Raw genomic sequence first — 23,379 nt, 5'->3', positions numbered from 1 at the left:
TCGTTGCCAGCTGATTTCGTCTAAAGATTTATTATCGTTAACAGGTACCAAAAAAATTAAAATAATCTTGAGTTTTTTCTTATTCGGTTTCTAAATATTTTTACAAAATACACTTAAATAACATAATATAACTTTCACATCGTACTTTTTTACGAATGATTTTTGATGGTCAAATCTTAATGTAATAATTATATTAAATACAAAATAGCTTACCATAATTTGTTTATCTTATTACTTGTCTCAAAATGCCTAATGCCACGCACAAGACATGCGACTCCACAGACCGTATTGATCATAATGACTATAGATACACACTGATAAATAATTATATAGATATATGAGTGATCGATAGACATGACGTACGCTAACTACAGATGCAGGCCGATTCAAATCGTGCCTATTAGAAATAAATGGTGTACGCATATGTCCAGAATTACAGACTTGTTTAAGCTTGAACTTATTTCTATCATCATCAGCAAGAAAAGGACCAATATTTAGCCACTTCCGCACATGCAGTGGTAGTCGTGCAACAAAATGTACTGCCCGCCAGCCCGCTGATAAATGCGTATGCGGCAAACAATGCGAATCACACAACCGCCACCGCCAAATAACTCAACAAGCGTTTCACCCCTCCACGGGGCATCTCCAGGAGTTATGTTACACCGATTAGTGCCAAACACAGAGTCTGTTTGGACTTCCGCAAGGTAACGCCTGATTCCATTAAATATCTAACATCATCATTAGGCAGGTCAATTGCAGAACAAAAACTTCGCTAAAGGTTTTCATGTACCTCGGTGTTGGATAAAGTAAGAGACACATTTACTGAGTTATTATTGACAGTTTTGATGATGTCTCCATCTCATTCATTGGAAGGCGTCCACGACATCGCTTGCACTAAACGTTGCACTAAACTTGCACTAAAATTGTACCAAACGTTCCATTGATTCATTACGGATGATATGTTCATAGAACTTGTGGTTTTGTATTTGCACAAAAAATATAGATAGTTTAAAAATTTTATTGCAATGGGAATCATAATTTTTTTAAACATCGATTGATCGGTCTGATACTGAACTGAACATCTGTGGTAATAGTGCGCTTCCTGCCTATTTAGGATTGCTAGGGTACATTTTTGGAAATTATTTTTTACTTTATTATAGAGTATGTGTGTCGCTTTTGTTAAATCAAATTTTTGATCGATATTAGACACACTTTTAAAATATATAAGCTCCCCATCATTGGAACGTTTTAACCTAAACAAGGCTGTTATGGTCAAAGTTTTGACACTAACAAGAGATGATAGAAGGAAGATCTTTAAAAGTTTATTAAAACTTTGAAAGGTGTAATATTAAGTAATAAGTCATTTACTGTGATCCAATTTTAAAATAACATATCTAGAAATATAACTTTGATTTTAAAATATAAGAACTTATATTTCAGGTATGTGAAATATTTTCACTATACAATCTGATCGCTTTTTCCAGTGTTTAAATAAATACGAACATTGATTAATTCAGCTAGACGATAACAGATGGCGTCACTAGTATTTTATATCGCGGTATGGTGCTTTCTTTCCCAACGACTCATATGAGCAAATCTTTGCTTACAATATAGTGGTTAAATAGTAAAAAATGTATTATTTCTATATCTGAAGGGACATCTACTTCGTCCCTAGATTGTCTTTTATACACAAATATAAAATATTATTCTATAATAACACTACATTTTTATTTTGAAGGATTTTTCAACAACAAACAAAAATAAAAAGCCGAATTTCATTAACAAGTAAATTAAATCGTTTTGTTAACGTCACGTACATTTTAATTGAATACAGAAACTATTAATTGGTTCTAAAGTATATTGAATAGGTTGTTTCTGTATTTAAAATATTACAAAACGAATTGAAATTTCAATGAAGTATGAAAAATGGAAGTTTATATTACTCAGATATATAAAAGAAAATACAACACCGTTTAGTCCTGGTAAAATTATTTAAATAGAAATTTTGATATAAATTTATTATTTACTGTGTAATGGTATTGTCAAAATGAAATATCCATTTGTATAAAAATACGTTGTAATTTTTTTAATATTTGATATGTTTGACTTCTTTTACAATTAACTAGTAAACATGCGGTGACGTATTAAAAAATCCTACGATCACAATGCCACATTCGCTAGTCCAATTAATTCTGGATCACACACAGTATTACATTAGCCGAAGCTATGTACACCATTGAAAACAGGTACAGATGGTGTAACATATTGTACCACGAACATACCAAACAGTCGCGATCATCGACCGCGTCGCTCCCTCACTTCGACTCGTACTATCTGAACCTTATAAGTAGAATGTGTCTCAAGTAAGAAAAGGACTAATATATAGCTACTTCCGCTATGTAGCAGTAGTCGTGCAATAAAGTGCACTGCCTGCCAGGCCGCTGTATGTATATATATATATATATATATATATATACAGCGGCCTATATATATATATGTGTGTGTGTGTGTGTGTGTTTGTCTGTGTTTGTGGTGGTGAATGTATGGAAATTAGTTTGTTAACTTATTTGCAAGGTTGATACATTATATTAATGTACAAATGAGAAAAACAATGTTAAATTTCATTTAGAAGATTGAAAGAAGAAAAAAAAATTTGATCTATTTTTTTTGACTCAACTCTGCTTCGCAAAGTGTTATAGTTGTGGAGAAGCAAGAAGATACTCCAGATATAGCCTAAATGAAATCAAAATATTCAGGCAACATCACTGCCAAGGATTCTTATCATTTAAATAGATAGATAGATGTCTCTTTTTCCCTTCATCTTCCTCTCATCGGGTCTATAATGGCAGAGTGCTAGGACGTTCAGAATAAGGTGTAGGTTTTTAAAAAGAGAAAAGATTTTGATTTTTATTATTATCTTTACCCAAGCTACGACCCTTAACAAAAACAGCAGGGCCACTAGAACCGGCTGCATGATCATGACCTGTCTGATAAGAATGTTCCAATGAGAAGGATTCTTCGTCATATCAGCCATTGGCTGCTAGACTTCACCCCAAGACCTTATAGGTCTCGTTTAAAGATTTCTGAAGCGGATTCAATGTCTTTCGGCGACTTGAACAAAATCGTCTTCACCTTGTGAGTGAAAATCTTTACATTATTTTAGCGATTTTATTTATAAATATATATACGGTGTTCCCTAAATTTTAATGTTGTATGCTTTAATTTGTTAAAAACAAATAGACCTATAAGTGGTAATCGAAAACACGGTGCGATTTAAAATTTTGAAATTCAAAATCTCGGTCGAGTTCAGAACGTATCATTTTCAAAGTAAATGTTTTTATACGTTACAAGCTAATGATATTAAAGACCTTTGTTTGGATTGTAATCTGTGAAGACAATTAAATTTGTTCAATCACACGACGGCAGGTAGTACACCGACGAAATTTAATTTTGCATGCAAATCAGAATCACCTAAAGACCCTTCGTAACATTTAGGTCGCTCGCAAACGTAATTGCGTACATTACAAGATTTTAATATCAATCAATTTTGATATATTACTTATATACTTTTTCGTATTAATATAAGTATTTTAATTTTTTTAATATACATTAATTCATGGCCTGTATTTATTTATGCAATAGTTATAAATATTACCAGGTGAGAAACAGAAATAATTTCGATAAATCGTAATCCGTAGAAAAAAGTTTTTGTTATATGTTTCTTTAGTTTATCTCAACCTCGTGATAGAGTGAACATAGGAGAAAAAGAGAAAAATTGATTACCTGGGTTCCGAGGCAAAAGGTGAAACCAAAATAGTGACCAAGACGAGAAACAAGCTCATAGCGTCTTTTTTAGTATATTTTATATATATATATATATATATATATATATATGTTTAGATACCAAAATAGTAAAATAGAGAGAGAGAGAGAGAGAGAGAGAAAATAAAAAAGTTTTTTTTATTTACACCTTAGATCCTTAGAAAGACTAATTTACTTCATCGAAGGAGTTAATAATCTTGATGCATTCCGAAATAAAATCTCTAGCCTTTTATTTTTTATTTCTTAGATACTGATATGAAATTATTTAATTATACTAGCGTACAACATTATTAACAATACAATTGTTTACTTTTACATAGGTCGTTTTAATTTTCTTCGCACTCAACTTCTTTTCACTCAACTTTTTCTCCTATCTTCACTCTAACATGAGGTTGAGATAAAATAACGAAACATATAACAGAAACCCTCAAATGAATTTTTAAATACGTCAATTAAATACAAGTTCTGCTAAAACATCGACCGGCACTTTAATCTGTATTTATGATCAAATCAATACAAAAAAAAATTATTATTTTTCAAACAAATTACTCTTTATTTTGCCCCGGTATAATTTACTTTACAACTAAAAGGCAAAACTTTATGTAAACAACTATATTTTCGTATGAAGCAACTTTGTAGAGGAAATGTAAATATGTTTATGGGAATTCTGCCATGCCGTGTTTTTACTTATAATAAACGAGGAAAAGCTGACCTAGCTAAAGGTTATTTTTCTATTTTCTCATTTAAAAACAGCAACTGTTTAGTTACTGGCCGGTTGCGAGATCAGTATTTAGAGGTAGTAGCTTGCTCACAGACTACACTGACCTTTTTATAATGATAAAAATAGTTGACGATACAAAAGTACGTGTAAAGGTCTATTTAAACAATGATCATTGGTTTTTTTCTTGTAATTATAAATAGAGAGTTGTAGCACAGCGGTTGAGGACTGAGACTTGCGATTGTAGATCGCGTGTTTGATTACAGAGATACAATATTATTTAATTTACACTTTATACATAAGATTGCTACTGCATATAAATAAGCTTCCAGAGAATGGGCAGCAGTGTCTTCTCTGTATCAGATTAAGGTATATACGCCCATAGATGGCTTGGTAAACCGTATACCGTGTTACTGCCTAGATGATAATAATAATGCGCTGGTCCATGATGGTTAGATACGCTAGGCTTTGGATCTCCATATTTTTAATTCACCCTCGTAGAAAGAGTCCTAACTATAGCCTACTTCGTAACTCTTTGGGCGATAAAGTTGCAAAGAATGTAGGCATACACAAAATACACACACAGTCACACACACACACACACATATTTATATGTATATATATAAATATATATAAGCAGTGTTAAGATACTAAAAAAAAATTAATAGCAACATGTAATTCGTTGAATATTTCCTCTTCACATTAAGCAGAATTAAATTCCTTTGACGGACTCTAAACACTTTGGTGGATATCATAAATAATATATCATTGTTACTTTATTATAAAGTAACATTTATGTTGATTTTTTTGATACTTTCTAAGCATTGGTTATTCTTCCGAGATCCAAACACATACTATATATATATATATATATATATATATATATATATATATATATGTGTGTGTGTGTGTGTGTATATATATATATATACCTATGCCTTTGAATAGGGCTTCCCCAAAGATCGCCACGATGACTAGCTAGCTACTTTCCAAGATCTTGCCTATGTCCTTGGTCCACGCCGCGTCTACCGTGGTCGTCCTAACGGCCACAGATTGCACTATTGGTCATAAAAACTTTTTTACAAACGAAATCTAACGAATAATAAAACCATAAGACATTCATAAGAAACATAATTAAAATCTGAATTACTCGATTGGAAGGTTGACGGTGAAAAAAAGAATCTATTTACTATCCAACGCCTACCCTGATCGCGGATGGAAATCCAATTTTAAAAGCAAATTGGATTTGACGGCAAAGGGCTGTTACGCGTTCGCTATGGCTTTGTAAGTTTAACTTCGTAATTATTAGTGCAAGTTGAAACTTTTAAACTTGAGCGAGTTGAGAAAAAGCATTTTTAATTTTTTTTTGCAACGTTCGCTCTGAAAAACATTTTTTAATTACTATATTTACGATATACAATGTAATTAAAACCAAAGTTGTTTATAAACGTACAACATTTTCGAATATCTTTATATATATGATGTTACATTATAAAATAAGTACATATAAACAGGGTGATATGGATAGGTTATATTGCATGTGCAAAAGCTTTTTTAAGAACCTGTATTCCGTAATATTAGAGTTCGTGCCTTACTTTTTATAATTACAATAAATGTTTGCGAAATATTTTTTGCTCATGTATCTGCATATCACGTTGTTTACGAAATATCTCAAATAATTTAAAAGATGACTTAACAATGTCCAGTTTTTTAATTACGTTTCGTGCGACCACTTCCTCATAACTACTCCATATTGCTATCCTCAGGTTGTACGCTAGTATCTTTGCGGTGTGCGGGATTCATATATAAATATATATATATATATATATATATATATATATAAATTTACGACATATAGAAGGTGCCTCTCAAACCCTTTTCGTAAGTATATATATTTCTAATAAATAATAATTATATATGTAGGATTATCAAATAATAAAGGCGGCGGACCTGGACACAAGCTTTTTATTTTATCCTTAACAGCCTTTAAATTTCTTCACTCTATACGTCTCGTGACATTACATCGACTTGATTGTTAAACGTCAAAAAAACACAAGTAACAAATTATGTAAGTTCAATAAAAATATAATAATAATTTTATGTTTATAATCCACATACATATCTTACAAATATATACATGTATTTGTTTTACGTTAGAGTATAATCGAAGAAAAAATATTTAAATATATTTAGATGGAGGCGTTCAAAAACACAAGACGTTGCATCCGACAGGCAATTTCCTCGGCTTCTGCATTTTCTCAACGGCGTCATATTTTAAATCTTACACCTGCCTTCAATGAAATCATTTTAAGATTAAATTTTACATTTCATCGCTTAATAATGTCGATATTTTAAATCTTAACATGTTCAATGCGTAAAGAGATCTGAAAGGTCCCTAGATTTTTGTGTTTTGTGTCACATTCTAAAGCAGAAGCAATATTTAGTGTATGATTGTATTTAATGCGATAGGCTTACTAAAATAATATAAGGAACTTATCGGATCTCATAGGCATTACAGGAATAATTAGTTATGAGGAATATTTCCCGAATCAAAGAGCTCATAGTTCTTTGAAAATAACGCAACGAGAGTGTTTATTTATGTCCAAATGAAGACATATTTATGATTGATTTAGTACTTAAAAGTACCGTTTTTGAAATTTTTTTTTTCAATATCTCATAGAACATTAACTTGAAATTATCACGAACTAACTATGTATGCTATTTATACTTAAATATTTTAAAAACTCATAGCAACACTAACTTTAGATTCAGTGTTTTAGTAACAAGTTCACATAGTGTACTTTGCTAGGGATTTCTTTACGAGATCCAATCAAAGATCAGGAGATCGAAACATCAAGTTGAGACAATCGGCAGGATGCTCGTAGCACAAATAGCAGTTGGCGCCTAAGCCTCCACGGTTCATAGACATAAATTCACCGTTGACGTGAATTCACAATCGAGTGACCTTTCTTTGATATACTTTTTTAATAAGATTACAATGCCTATATTGCTTACTGGAATATTATTGCGAGTAGTAATTAAAATCTATTTTTATCAAAAAATATTTTTTATCTGTAATAAGCATTAGTTTTTGACAATTACGATCACGTAGCGCCGATAAATGACCACAACAGCCTCTTTTGCCGGGGAGCCTGCAAAGGGCTAAGGCTCTGGAGTAAAAACCACGAACTGACTGGCCAGCTGACAGCTGGATGTTGGCCGATTTAACACGGTCCTATTGGAAATCAATAGAGAAGGCTCTTGTCTAGAAGTAGACGTATTACTACTCAAATGATAATACATCATGAATTTGGTGTAACCCTTAAAGGGTTTTTACTATTGGTTCAAAGCACTTTTTTTAATAGCTTCAAAAAAATTCGTCACAACAATGAACAGAACTTGATTTTAAGGGTCAAAGAAACTGTTATGTATTAAAAATAACGAATTTACTTTTGTATATCAATTTTTTTTAATTTTTGAAATATAAAAAAAGCTTAAATATCTGTTACTACCTTTGTCATAAAATATGACATCAACAACGATTTTAAATTCATTAAAACGTGCGTGGTTGAGGAATCGAATCCGACACTTATGACGTCCGCTGCAAAGTATAAGCTTCTCCCAAAGAACGCCATGCAGCGGCTTCCCGCAACATTTACTATGTCGCTGCTCCACCTAGTGAGGTTCTACCAACGCCGCGTCTACCGGCTTGTAGTTGTCTCGAAAACCTTTCAGCCCTAACAGCAATCACTTGCAAGAGCGACGCGCCCCATCTACTGCCACTATAGACAAGCAATTCTTCGAGCTACGTCGGTGATCTTTGTTCATCTACAGATCACCACATTTATGATTTGATCCCTCAGCGAAACTGATCACAACCCTCTCCATTGTTCTCTAGTTAACCTTGAGCCTTCTCATGAAGCGCGTTGTAAGTGATCACAGACAAGACTTATGTTTACAGTAATAAAAATATTAAACTTTGACAAACTTAATATGACGATGAAAGGGGTAAATAATTGATATATATTCATGTTGCATTTCAATATAAAAAATAAAGTTACTTTATGATATTAGTGTGATAATAAATAAAAAATACGCCGAAATTGTTAATGCCTTCGTAGAGGTAAATAAGTAAATTCTTCATAATTTAATTTAGTTATTTTTATATCGCAAAAACGAAATTATTTTACGACCAATATGACTTTATAAAGATATAGTAAGTTAACATTAAGACATAACAAGGTTAATTGTAAAAGCGAACACAGTTCCTTTAAAAATAATTTACCAAAAACTAATCTAAAGAGATTTGTTAGTAATACAATCTTAATAAGAACTTACATCACATATTAAGAAGATAATCTTTATGTAATAAGCCCCGCTGTAATTAATTTTTACATGTTAAAGACCGATTTTCATTCGTTCTCGCTGTAGCCGAGTTTCGTAGAGCTTCAGTACGCTCGTAGCTCTCGCGTAGAGCACCGGCTACGACGTCGCTGAAATTCGTGCTACGCGCGGGAAACTTGGAGACGCACGCAACATATATATATTGAGTCGATTTACATTTATTATTTAATTTGTGTTAAATAATTCAAATAATGTTACATTTAAATGATGAGTGAAATAAAAAATGTGACTTTGAAATTGTGAATTTGTAAATAAATAAATAAATATAAAAGTATTTAAAGGTAAGTTTTAATAATAAAATTATTTAGTTAATAATTTTAACAGGTACGCAAACAGCAAAATAACACAAATTTATATTACGGAATAGATATTTACATATTGTAGGCGTAAAGAGCACCGGCAATAATTATTCTTGTATCTAAACGTAAATAAATCAATGAAACGGAAAATTAATTAATAATTACCGGCTCTAATTATTAATTGAGTAAGGCACGAATAATCTTTGTTAAATTAATAACAACATTTACACTTTCAATATATTTATTGCTATTACAAATACAGATTGATTCGTGATTGAAGCTCTATAATGGTGAGTGTAAAGCTCCCTTATCAGCTGTAAGCCTTGACATATAATTCAAATTATACTGAATAAAATACTTATTCTGGAATATGTCATATTAATTTATATTTGCTATTGTAATGCGAGAGGCTAATAACTTCTGGTATGACAAAGTGTGCAGACACAGATAAAAAATAATTAAAATTGTCGTCGTTTTAGCTCGTAGATGCCTTCTGCAAGGCATAGGTCTACCCCAAAGATATTTATAGGCAAATATACCAATCGCCATGCTCGGCAGGCGGGTTGGCGATCGCAGTGTGGTATTATGGTTCGCAGAGGACGCTGCTGTCCATCCTCTAGAAACTTGTTTCTAAGATGTAGAAATCTTATATATTTAATGTACAAAGTGTGAGTTATATGTAATCTTATCACAAGAAAAGAACCCGCGACCTACATTCGTAATTCTTAGTTTTTTACCACTGGGCTACCGATTTTTGTATGTGTAAATCCGAATTTTATTCTAAAAGTGCAATAAAATATTGGTGCCTTAATATATAAATAAATAAACAGATAGGATGAATCATTGGAATATAAATGACAGCGTAAGAGTTCAAAAGAAAACGTTTATAGCTTATATATATAAACGACTTAGAATTGATGTTTTTCGCATTTTATGTTTTACACGAACTTTTTTTAAATATCACCACGATTATTTCTTATACAAAACGTGTATATGTGTGTACACGTGTATGTTCAAAGAACTTGTGGTTTCGTATTTGCACAAAAAATAGTATAAAAGTTTTATATCAATGGGAGTCATAATTTTTTTTAAACATCGATTGATCGGTCTGATACTGAACTGAACATCTGCGGTCATACTAGAGTGCGCTTCCTGCCTATTCATGATTGCTACATTTTTGGACACTTTACTTATTATTTTATTATAGAGTATGTGTGTCTCACTTTTCAAATCATTTTCTCCCATTTACATATTTATATATATATACAAAATTAAATGACTTTGTATGGGTGTTTTTCGCATTTTATGTTTTACACGAGCCTTTTTTAAATATCACCACGATTATTTATTAAACAAAACAATAGGCTTTACTATTTTTAAGGTCTTTAAAGCTAGCAAAATCATAGATACAATGTTCTTAAACCTAGTGTACTGAGGAGGCGTCCAAACTCTGGGTAAATTATCCCGAAACAAAGAAACACCCTGTACCTGACTTACACCCAATCCGATAAACAAGTTTTTTAGCCAAAACTACGGTACAGAGGCAGATTCAAGAACGCACACCATCTACAAGGTTCAGAGGCTAAAGAGCGAGGCGGTCATAGTTCACAACAGACACTCTCAGGCTGTATAACAGTGTCCATCATGTGGTGGTAGCAATATCACGTCACACGAACTCGTGCATTACACGGACGATACTCAAGCTACGATTGCAAGATTCATCGACGTGGCGAATACGGAAACCACCGCAGAGATACTGGCGTACAACCTGAGGATGGCAATATCGAGTAGGGATTAGGAAGTGGTCACACAAAACGTAATCATAAAAAACTGGACATAGGGTGTCGTGGAAAACAACAAGAGATCAATTATTTAAGAACTTAAGATTTAAGTTAGAACATCGCTTAAGATATTTAGTTAATACTGATATACAGAAAGGAGAGCAAAATAAATGCAGATATTAAATATAATTGTAAAAACAAAGGCACGGAAAGCCTGTGGAATATATCTTAATTAAAGAACAAAATAGTAATATAATCAGTCAAATTTCACGTGTGCTGTATATACTACACAAGACATCAATTCAAAATTGAAAATAACATGCTTTAAAAATATTTTTAAAATTGGAATTTGATTTAATTTTGACGTTGAGGACGCTGCAGCTTTCTGGAAACTCGTTCTTGAGCAGAGGATATTCTAGCTAATTAATATATAAAATGTGAATTATGTAAAATTGTATCCTGGGAATCTAACTCGCGACCTTATTCACAAGTTTCATCTACCTTTGAGCTACCATTGCAATGAGAATAAATTAATAAAGGATTTTGGGCTGTGACTGGAATCACGTTTAGAATTCAGATATGAGGTTTTTAGTGAGTGTGGAATTCCACGGCCATGTAATGGACATATAGTGGACATATAGTGGACATTTATAGAAATTTATGACTCGACACGTTGTTGCTACCATATTTTATGTTTATAGTACAGTGATATACTAGACCGGTATAGCACTAATCGACTTGTAAAGGTCACGGGTTCAATTCTCTGCAGACGCACATTTAAGGTTAACTATAATTATCATCATCATTATCTATCCTATTAAATACAATACAAGACAATAAATAGAAGAAAAAAAAGAAACAATTCATATGGTACAAGAGGCGGTCTTATCGCTCGAGGCGATCTCTACTAGACAAACTTTGGATGGAGATGAGAGACATGAAGGAGAGAGAGGGCAGTTTAGGTTGTACGTACACACAAATATATATATATATACACACACACACATATAAACATATACATATACATTACTATATACACATACATATGTATAAGAATACTTATATATGCATATAGACATATCTATTCCAGAAATTAATAAAGTTAAAGAAGGGAGTAATAAATAAAATTTAACACTTATTTCGAATAACTACATATAAAGTGATCGCTCTGAAATATATTACATTAAGTTATTTTTTCTTTTGAAATTTTACAAGTCAATACTTTATAATATCAACCCTGCAAATGAGTCAACAAACCAAGTTTACATTTTGATATAAACAATTTTGAATGCTATAATAATATTTATTTCATGATATATATTACATGGAATGTTATATAAGAGGTATTTGTGAGATGTTTTTAATTATTGAATCTATATTCCGAGGACAGTAGCGTCTGTCCCATTTTTTATTTATTTATATATACCTTTTCATTATCTTGTTTATTTTATTTATTTATTTTTATTTGTTTTTAATTACAGTTAATTTTTCGATATTTATTTTTTGCACGCGTTTCATTATTTTAGACACCTAAATTATTTCTGAACTTTAATCTTAAACCTACTTTAAACTAAATTGTAGTAAACCTATTATTATATTTAAAAATATTCAGTTTTTAATTGGTGATACATTCAACATCATCATCAATCGATAGATGGCCACTGCAAGGCTTTGGTCTTCCTCATCTAGCGATTTCCTGCAACCTTAGTGATGTTAAATATTTAATGGAATCAGGCGTTACCTCGCGGAAGTCCATCCTAAGTAAGAAAAGGACCAATATTTAGCCACTTCCGCCATGCAGCAGTAGTCGTGCGATAAAGTGCACCGCCCGCCAGCCCGCTGATAAATGCGTATGCGGCAAACAATGCGAATCACACAACCGTCAACGCCAAATCAATAAACACGTGTTTCATCCCTCCACGGGGCATGTTCAGGAGTTATGTTACACCGATTAGTGCCAAACACAGAGATCTCTCTGTGATCATGTGCGGAAGTGGATAAATATTGGTCCTATTCTTACTTAGTGATGTTGTTAGTTCACCTAGAGAAGGAGGTTCTAATCGCGCTGTGTCTGCCGGCTCGTGATTACTACTCGAGAAATTTTACCTCAGCCACTTCAGACAAAGAATTCCTCATGCTACTTTGATCAGCTTGTAACACCGTGGTAAATTACGCAGTGAAATAACATTACATTCCAGCAGAATTTCCAGGAATTTTAGATATCACTTAGTAATAAGGATCTCGCGAAATAAAGCTCTTAACGTCGAGTGAAATCGCGTATTTAATTAATTAAGATTAAATCAAAACTTTACAAGTGTGCTGTCCAACTCTCCAAAAATGTCGCGGCGAGAGTTTCTCAAAGTTTATGAGGCTTTAGAAATTTTCTCGCATACCCCGCCTAGCTTTTCTTTGAAAACGAAAATTACTGAGGTTTCAGCTGTAAAGATTCCATGCGGAATAATTATTACACTCGTAAAGACGCAGATTAGGTTTTGAAAGTTTTTCCTGTTTCATGGCCTTTTTCTAATAGGTATACAAATATTAAACAGATAAACTGATTTAGTAAGAGCTCTCAGCTAAAGTACAAAGTATAATATATGTTGTATATATAATATTAATTTATATATTATTTATGATCAAAATGTTTTGAAACTATTACATCTAACTCCTATCGCCTTACATAAAATTATGACTGAAATATGTTATACTGATACATTTTTTCTATTGGAATGTTACAGTTAAATAACTTCTGGGAATACAAAGTCTGATGGAACAGATAGTTAATAAAAAAATATTTAAATGTGATATTTAATTGTTTTAATACACGCTTATGTGCATTAGTAACTGGTATAGGACCGCGGCTTACAGCCGTAGGTCGCAGGTTTGTTCCCTGGGATGCAATCGTATATAATTCACAATTTGTGCATTACATAAAAAGGATTACTACTGCCCAGAAACAAGTTTTCAGGGGATGAACAGCAGCGTCGACTGCCTACCATAATGCCACACTGTGATCACCTATCCGCCTATGAAGAAGATTGTACTATATATATATATATATATATATATATATATATATATATATATATATATATATAAATATATATATAAATATATATATAAATATATATATAAATATATATATATAAATATATATAGGCCCAGATGTTAATGAAGAAAGTACAATGGGCGGTTTTATCTACTAAGCATTTTATTCCCGACAACCATGGTATGGTATGGAAACATTAGAGAAATAAATAACAAGTAGTAAATATCTATGTATAGACAAACATACATGCATACATATACAGGGTGGAATTATTTAACGCCACCTGGAGGGAAAGTATTGTACATACTGGAGATGGAAAATTTTACTCAAAGGAAACATTCATTTTCACATTTTATTTTTAAAAAGTAACAGAACTGCATTCATATATTTTGGAAACGCGTAAAATCCGAATAAATCACACCCTGCACTTTTAGGGCATCGATCGATAGGGTCAATCATAAGGATCACCTCTCTAACAAACGTGGTAAATTAAAACACAAGGAAAACGATGAAGTCTAAACTTTTTAATTAAACAAAAATGCTACTCCCGAAACCCTCGTGGTGTTATCAAGATGGGTCGATACCATATCGACTCATCAACCGCCTTAGAATGTAAGCCACAGCATAACCTTTTTTTTGGTTTCGGGGGGGAAATCTTCTGGAAATTCAAGTTGCTCCGCCTTTGGGGAGAGGACAGGGGTATGTGGGATCCCTGCCCACTAATCCCCCCCCTCCCGGTGATCGCCCTCTGCGCTATACGGGGGACCACGGTTTCTACTGGTCAGGGATCGCCACGCGGTCTTCCCTCGCACCGTGCTATTTTAGATAGCCCGTCCCAACTTAACCTAACCTAACTCATCTAATATAAAATATATTGTAGGTTATTATCCAGCAGTAGAGATTCTACAGCGATAATAATAATAGCTTCTAATATAATGTTCTTTGTTAGAATTAAGAGATAAGTTATCTTATATCTTCTTACTATAAGATCTTCTTTCATACTTCAGCAGACTCTGATTAATACGCCCAAGCGATTCAACAATATCGCTCTAAACCCTTGATAAAGTTCGCGAATGTTACAAACTCATTGAGAATCTATTAAAATTTTAACTTCTCAAAGTGTTCGGGAGTTATGAATTAAAATTTTTCCACTCATTTAGCGTGATTTTTATACTATTTTAAAATTTAATTAATTACCTTTCAAGTATAATATACTGTAAAAATTTTAATTTCATTTATAAACTTGTAAAAATCAATGAGGAACAAATTCTTTGAAATGGAGCGTGTAGGGGCAACATTACGTCTTCGGCGGCGCATCAAAAAGGGGAATTTCACAGAAATAAATTCGTTCACTTACGTCAATATAAATAAACACACTTCCACGTTGGATGTTGTGTTTTTATTATCTCAAGACCTACCCTAGGAATAATCTCACGAGCGGTTATATTTTCGAGATTAAAATATTCTTATCTTTGAGAAGTGTATATACTATTTAGCGAACATATAAAAGTGTTGCAATAAAATAACTTACTGTTCCTTGTTTTTACTTACGTAGTGAGTAACGACGATTTACAAGATGCACACGAGATATTTTAGAACAGATCGCCTACCCCACCAAATAAGATCATAAGTTCGAAAATGCAATTTTTCAGGAGAGTCGAAACAGTAAATATTGGTTATATCTCAAAAATTGTTAAACATTAAATTAAAATCTTTGTATTGTTTCAAAGATAATTGTATCTTTACTTATCATGTCGGATAGGAGTAAAGTTTACATTTATTAAGGGGACCGGAAAGTAATATCGCTTTTTGAAGTTAAAATCACACGACTACATTTTTAATAAGTTTTTATTTCTAATCAACAATATATTAACCTTCGTTATCAATAACCTTTTTTCATCTAGTATGTAACGTCTTCCAAGTACGTAATGATTTACCAAATAACAATCAAATATCAATATGCGCAGAAACGACATTACTTTGCGGTCCCCTAATACAATTTAAGCAATCTTTTAATTCATGTTTGTAGTTTACCTTGTTTATTTAGAGATATAAAATAACTACCTATCTCCGCCATTTTTATCTTGAAAATTATGGAAAAAAATTGACAAGGTGTATTAGAACTCGTAGATTGAAAATATTTAAAAACTCGATAGAAATTATATAAGTCTATTGTCATTTCATTCGGTAGGGGTAAGTTGATTTATATGTTATGTAACATTGGTAAATAATTTAGTCTATAGCTGTAGAGAGTTGAAGGCGCTTCTTCACTAGGATAAATAAGCTACCATTGTTCTGGCCAGTGGATTGACAAGTTGAAGTTGCAGTGGATCACCAGTTCTGGTGAGGATACCACGGACTGATAAGCAGTATTGGACTTTAAGAAGGTTATAGGGAAGGCTTATGTGCGGCAGCAGGCATCCTACAGGTTAAATAATAATGAAGTGTGTAAACCAAAACACTCCTCCTTTTCAGCCGATGGACGCTCATTGCGAGGTAAAGGTCTCCCCAAAGATCGCGACGATATCCGGTCCTGCACTACCTGTATCCGGCTACTTCACGCGATTTTTACTATGACGTCGGTCTAAGTAATTGAAGGCCTATCTACGCCGCTACTTCGGTGATCTTGGTTCTTCTGCAAATCTCCCCACTCTGTGTTTGACACTAATCGGTGTAACATAACTGCTGAAGATGCCCCGTGGAGGGGTGAAACGCGTGTTGAGTAATTTGGCGGTGGCGGTTGTGTGATTCGCATTGTTTGCCGCATACGTATTTATCAGCGGGCTGGCGGGCGGTGCATTTTATTGCACGACTACCACTGCATGGGCGGAAGTGGCTAAATACTGGTCATTTTCTTACTTATTTCTAATTCTATCTCTTAATACTCCTTACTAATTCCTTTTTTGCTAACAATATTACTACTGTATACAGTCATAAACATGAAATCATAAACAAATCCTTGTTTTTGTAAAAGCGAATTCATTTATTTCAGCAGTGTACAACCTTCGATATAAGTAGAAATAGCGTCGTTACGAAATCTCGCGCTAATTGTTTCAAGACATTGGCTTCGGGTGTACCAGGGCGCCTTGTTTTTTTTTTTTTCAACCAAAACCCGACCTTTTGTTTCCATTGTTTACTAATTATAATGAGTATAAATCTCTAATAACTTTCCCTTACATTAATATGCAATATATTTCATTTCTATTATGCTAAACTTTAAGTTTTAGTATGGTTACTTAAGAGAATAGAGGCGGAAATCATCGCCTTAGTGGTGAGTAAAGAGTTCTGCAAAAAGGTAATAGGAAAAACAATAAATAAATAAAATAGAATAGGAATAATAATAGCTATAGATAGGAGTGATAAAATATCAGTGATATAGATAATAAGAAAGTAAATAAGAATTATGAATAGAGACAAATAATAATAAGTATAAAATTGTAGAAACTTGGAAGGATGGCGAAGGAAGTATGGCGATGTACGGAAGGAAATTAGTGGAAAGTGTGTGTGACATAGACGAGTATGAAAATAAAGAAAAATATGAGAAAAAATTATCATGTAGAAAAAAATCTTGTACAATCACTAAAGGGGTTGAACGAAAAGCCCCAAAAACGGAACTATAATAAATTCAGAAGGTTAATGCTTAAAGCTTTTTAATGACTGTACATTACCTTATATCAGTGATTCCCAAAGTGGTCTATATCGATCTAGGGGTCTATGGCAACCTGCAAGGGGTCTACGACAGCGAAAAAAAATTTGGGGGTCCGTGAAATGAAATGAAAATGGGGGTCCACGATAGTGGATCTCAACACATACACTGATAGTACCTATTTACTTACATCATACTATCTTATAATATCAAAACTTTTACATTATTTATAAAAGTACCTATGAAGTAAAAAAATTATTATATATGTTTATAAAATTGTGTAAGTTGTAGGATGTTGGTATTCGCTTTGTAGTCGCAATACATTTTGAACTTGTAAAAACCTGAGAGTCGCAGTCTCAGAGATTCGCTACCTTGCACTGACTTGTTCAATTCGTCACTCTATAAATACGAATATGGGACAAACAAATAAATTTACAGGAAATCAATATCAGGTAAGTAAGGGGTCTACCACACAAAAAAGTTTGGGGAACTCTGCCTTATACATTTACATCTATCACAAATTACCGCGTGCATCCAAAGACGAATACAATATAAATAGATTAGAAAACTCACGTCAATTTAATTGATCATTTCTCATATTCCTCCCTCTAATCTAAAATTATAACAGTTAATTCTGTTAAGTCATGTTTCTGCTTAAAGTTTAAGTTAATAGTTTATAAAAGTTAAACACAAAGTTAGGAGGAACACCGTTATAATGTTTAGCGATCTCGACAAAAGGGTTTGTTTACACAGTGACTTAAACATTATTGTAAAATTTGTTATGAAACCTTTACACGAACTACTATAGTACATTCTAAAATTAAACTTTTAGGATTTCATAAAAAACTTTGCGAGGTTAATAGCAAAATACGAAACACTGTCCGTACAGACATAAGAGAGAAATAAAACAACTATACCTAGCCGTCAGCCGTCAGCCGTCAGCCGTAGCAACTAATATACAATTAAGAATTCCAAATTGTATTGTTAATAGATATAAATTTTAACTGTATTTATCCATAAGAAAAAATTGTGTTAGAAAAATTGTAAAAAATTATAGAACGCTGTCGTGCCTTGCAGCTGGGAGAAGAAAGATCCGTATCAAATAGCGGCAACCTTCTCCCAACTGTCTGCGTTTAGTTTAAGATAAAAATAAATATTGTAAAAAAAAACACTAGCGATACAAATTAGAATTAAAAAAAAAATCTAGCCGTCAAAAATTTTGATGTCGATCAAAAAGAAAGGAATATTATAACGTAATCAAACTAAAAATATCGTTACAGCCTTTACAAGAAAAATATAATGATATATGTAACATAGCAATGGAAACGCTTATTTTTAAATCTTGACAAATGGGCTAACGTGAACAAGACGAGACTGTGCATGAAATACGCTGGAAGAACCTACATGCAAAGAATAGTCCATATTATAAAAAGTTAAATTGTTAACAATGTTAACAACGTATTAAGGAAACACTAATCATTAATTTTAAAAAAAGCTAAAATTAATTTATTCAACATTGGAACTTTTAGCAGAACTCTTATTGATCGTAAACCTATGTATTTATTTTGTAACCTATTTCATTCTTGTCTCTTCTCTGCTTTACAAGGTGTTATAAATGTGGAGAAAAAAATTCATATTCATACATATATACTTAATCAAATATAGCCTAAATGAAATCAAAATATTCAGGCGACATCACTGCCAAGAATTTCTTTCATTTAAATATTTGTTTATTAAATAATAAGCTTTTTTGTCAATTTATTTTTGATATGCGTTTTGAATTTTGTTAATGGTAGTCTAATAATGATATGCGGTATTTGATTGAAAACAATTTAATCAGAAACTTTTTGCAGACGAAACTTTTTTTGAAAGAACAACTGTTAAGTTTCAGTTTGGCTGCTCTCATCAAAACATCGTTCCGAAACGGTGGTAGCTTATTACTTGTACTGTGTAAATAATCGACTATTCAAAACACTAATAAACTTTGTGCATCGCACACAGACGCTTGGAAGCTATCTAAAATTTCAAATACCGCTTTTATACCATACATCATTCGTATCTATGAAATATAGTTCAATTGTTTTCGTGTTTCTCTTTGTAAAGAAGCAAATCAAAATCGCTTGTTTCAATAAAGAGTATGCAGTGGAATTACACTAAATAATTCTTTCATCTCTTTTTTATAACTAACAATAAGCCAAGATAAGACAAGACAAGAAGATTAATAATATATTTCAGTTTTACATTCAATATCGATTTAAGATATGTTTATTAAATTGAAATATACTTTATTTTATGTAGGAATTATATTTTATATAACAAGGAACTTGACGGTAATGTATAACGAGAGGTTTCTTAACCTATAAGTCTATGATTGAAATATAGCCAACGTATGCAGATGCAGCCGACGTGCATTGAATACAGTTGTAATATTTCATTCGATACAACGTGAAGGGATTTATTCGAGGTCACATAGAGTATGTTCGGATACAATACTTTATTGCAGGGGTAGCGAACCTTTTGAGCGCGGAGTTACGAAATTTTAGAAAAAAATGGTTTTCGTGGCAAATCTCGAAAATAAATTGTTGTGAAAATGTATGGATAATTATCATTTACATAAGTGATTATTTATTAAATAGCATTGAAAATAGATACAAAAAAATATGAAAATTTTGAAATGAAAAAGACAGATATTAAATATTACTTGATTTTTAATAATAAGAATTTTAAAAACAATTTTCTTTACTTTATTATCATTAAGTTTTTTATTATATTATATATTAGTAATTAGTAAATTTATATAAGGTGTTTTTATGTGATTCTCTTCCTTTTCAATTTAATTTATTTTTCGTATTTTATTTTTGGTCTTTTATATTAGCTAGTTTCACCTACTTTACAAATTTTTCTCTGCTATGCCTTATATTAACTTGCGTAGAATGCCTTCAGCATTAAATTCCCCGTTATATAAAAACGTATAACAAGTTTTTAAATAAATAAATATAATCTATAAGGCTTTGTTGGCACTTATTTTCAATAAGCCTGTGATAATGAATACTATAAATATGTATCATTATTTTATTTTCCAATTGGAATTGATTGATAACTTCCGAAAGTACAAAGTCTGCATGAACAGATAAGCAACTATAATTAATTTTGATATGTAGTAATTCGAATTTTATAAGCAATTTTCTTTACTATGTTATGAAAACATGACTTTTGTATAGGGTGTACCTATTTTTTTCTTTTTATGGGACGATCCCGGCGTCACAACAATGAAGTGAAGCGAGCCCCGAACATTCCGTCGTTTTACGAAAACCAGTTCAATATACTAGGCCCGCACTGGAACTTTCAGATATAAGGCTAAAAAATAATAGATACGCCACTTTGATCTCAGCCAAAAGGCGGAGAAACGTTTGTACCTTTTATTAAGATACAAATGATCAATATAATCAATCACTATGTTAAAGTTTTTAGTCTATGTCTAATTAGCTTGTATGTGTATATATATACAAAGACTAATGCATTACTAATTGATAACTAAAATTACCTTTCAGAATCTTTACGTTCAAAATACAATTATCCCATTTCAAATGAACTGAAAATTTGATTTGGTCGCAAAGAGCCTTTCCTGTAATTGAAAAAAAAGGTGAAATCTCATTTTCTAACAAATTTACTATAGATTTAAATTTACGTTTCACGTATTTATTCAATTTCAACCTGTCCACGATGAAACATTCAAGTTATTTATTTATTTATGATTTTATTTTTGCACTTTAGGCACTTAATAAAATAATATTTTTGCTATTCAGAGGTGGGGAAAAATTGTTAATTTTGTAAATTATTTAAATATAGATTTAGTACATAAAACATAGCCTTAAGCAATGACATGTAATTACTAAGCTTTTGTATATATATATACATATATATATATATATATATATATATATACATATATATATATATATATATACATATATATATATATATATATATATATATATATATATATATATATATATACACCCTTCATTTTAGTCAATAGACTCCCATTGCAAAGCATAAACCTCCCCCAAAGATATCTATGGAAAGATATATCTTAATCGCCAAAGCTTAGCAGAGAGGCAGGCGATGGTAATGTGGTATTATGGTACGCAAGGAATGCTGCTGCCCATCTTCTGGAAACTTGAATGTAAGCAGAAATCCTATATAATTTATATACAAAATGTGAAGTACATAAAATTGTATCCCGGGAATCGAACCTAACGTAACAAATCAGTCCTGTACCGTTGGGCAACCTCTCTTCATAGGTGTATACTAAAACAATTAAATATACATTAATTTTTTTTTACTTTTTTTACTATATATCCTTGCACACTTTGTACTACCAGAAGTTATTAATCTGCCACATTATAATAGACAAAATTTATGTAATGTAATGTATTTCAGAGTCATAATTTTATGTAAGGTGATTGTAAATAAGTTTTAAAGCTTTTTGGTAACAAATGAGCTATAAATACATGTTATATTTTTTCAACATATATTGTACCTTGTACTTGTACACGAAACTAAACCAATTTATCAATTTATTAGTTTCTTGGTGGAAATACCTGAAACTTTTCGATAGCGCCGCAATTCGATTACCTTTGGCAAGTTCGTCGCGACTCCTTTGATATTATTAATGTACCACCTCATGACTACCAAGGAGTGGGCTTCGTTACAAGTTTATTCATAAATGTGGTTTAAATTTAATCAGAATGTAACGCAGCTTGGATGGGAGCTTTCTATAAAACATCATTGAGAAAAAGTATGAAATATCTCGGTACATTTCTCACCGGAATTGACTAAATTAATCACGACGCATTCGTACGTGTGCGAGATATATATATATATGGGTGTGTGTGCGCGTGTGTGTGTGTGCGTGTGCGTGTGCGTGCGTGTGCGTGCGTGCGTGCGCGCGTGTGTTTGTGTGTGTGTGTGCGTGTGTGCGTGACTTATTTATAAATATAATGCAAACTGATGCTACGTTTAAAAATTTCGTATTTATTTTTACTTTATGAAATAATTGATGACTATGAACTGACTAAGATGTATTTATTCATCAGGGTGATAACATAATCATTTATTCCTATGTCCCCAAGATAGGGCAGAGGGCGTCCACAGTACGTCGCCACCCTGAGCGGTCTTGAGCCTAGCGCTTTACTTCGCTCCACGTCATTCCAACTGCCTTCACTTCTGCAGTGATCATACGCCGCCAGGTTTGCTATTGGCGGCTACATCTTCGCTTTCCTTGAGGATTCCATTCTAGGGCTTGCTTCGGTATGTGATCAGGGTTCCTTCGGAGCGTATAACCTATATAGTTCCACTTATGGCGTTTGATCTGCTGGTCGATCGGCATCTCACCGCAGCGTTTCCAAATATTTTAAAGTGATGGTAAAATAATTTATACTAAAATATATTAGACGTATTTAAATAGAAATTTTCTTTATCACACCACATTAAAGCAATCTAATTTTAATCTCTATTAACACTTACGCCCGCAAAAGATTTACTCATATTATGAAGAATAGAGTCAGATATATGAAGCTAACCTATTTTTATTGTTTCGTTGATATTTTTGCTAGCCCAAAGGCTTTTACAGCGTCTGATATGAGTTCACAGATCGG

The 23,379-nt window shown here is 32.2% G+C and overlaps 1 protein-coding gene and 1 pseudogene across 1 annotated transcript in view; one reads left to right on the top strand and one right to left on the bottom strand.

The window, feature by feature from the left end:
• Positions 1–245: 245 nt before the first annotated feature.
• The window catches only part of GABA-B-R3 (gamma-aminobutyric acid type B receptor subunit 3), a 170,156-nt gene continuing 147,022 nt past the window's right edge, over positions 246–23,379 (top strand). Inside the window, exon 1 of the mRNA XM_068776480.1 lies at positions 246–285. Coding sequence (XP_068632581.1) covers positions 246–285 — 40 coding nt within the window. The remainder of the gene's footprint in view (positions 286–23,379) is intronic.
• LOC137933105 (U2 spliceosomal RNA) lies at positions 20,959–21,130 on the bottom strand (annotated as a pseudogene).

Source organism: Battus philenor, unplaced genomic scaffold (genome assembly GCF_028537555.1).
Source record: "Battus philenor isolate CCGP_79_NKW_IND1 unplaced genomic scaffold, ilBatPhil1.0.hap1 SCAF_12, whole genome shotgun sequence".
Classification (NCBI taxonomy): domain Eukaryota; kingdom Metazoa; phylum Arthropoda; class Insecta; order Lepidoptera; family Papilionidae; genus Battus; species Battus philenor.
Note: the sequence above shows the minus strand (reverse complement) of the source record. Positions and strands in the feature narration are given on the sequence as shown.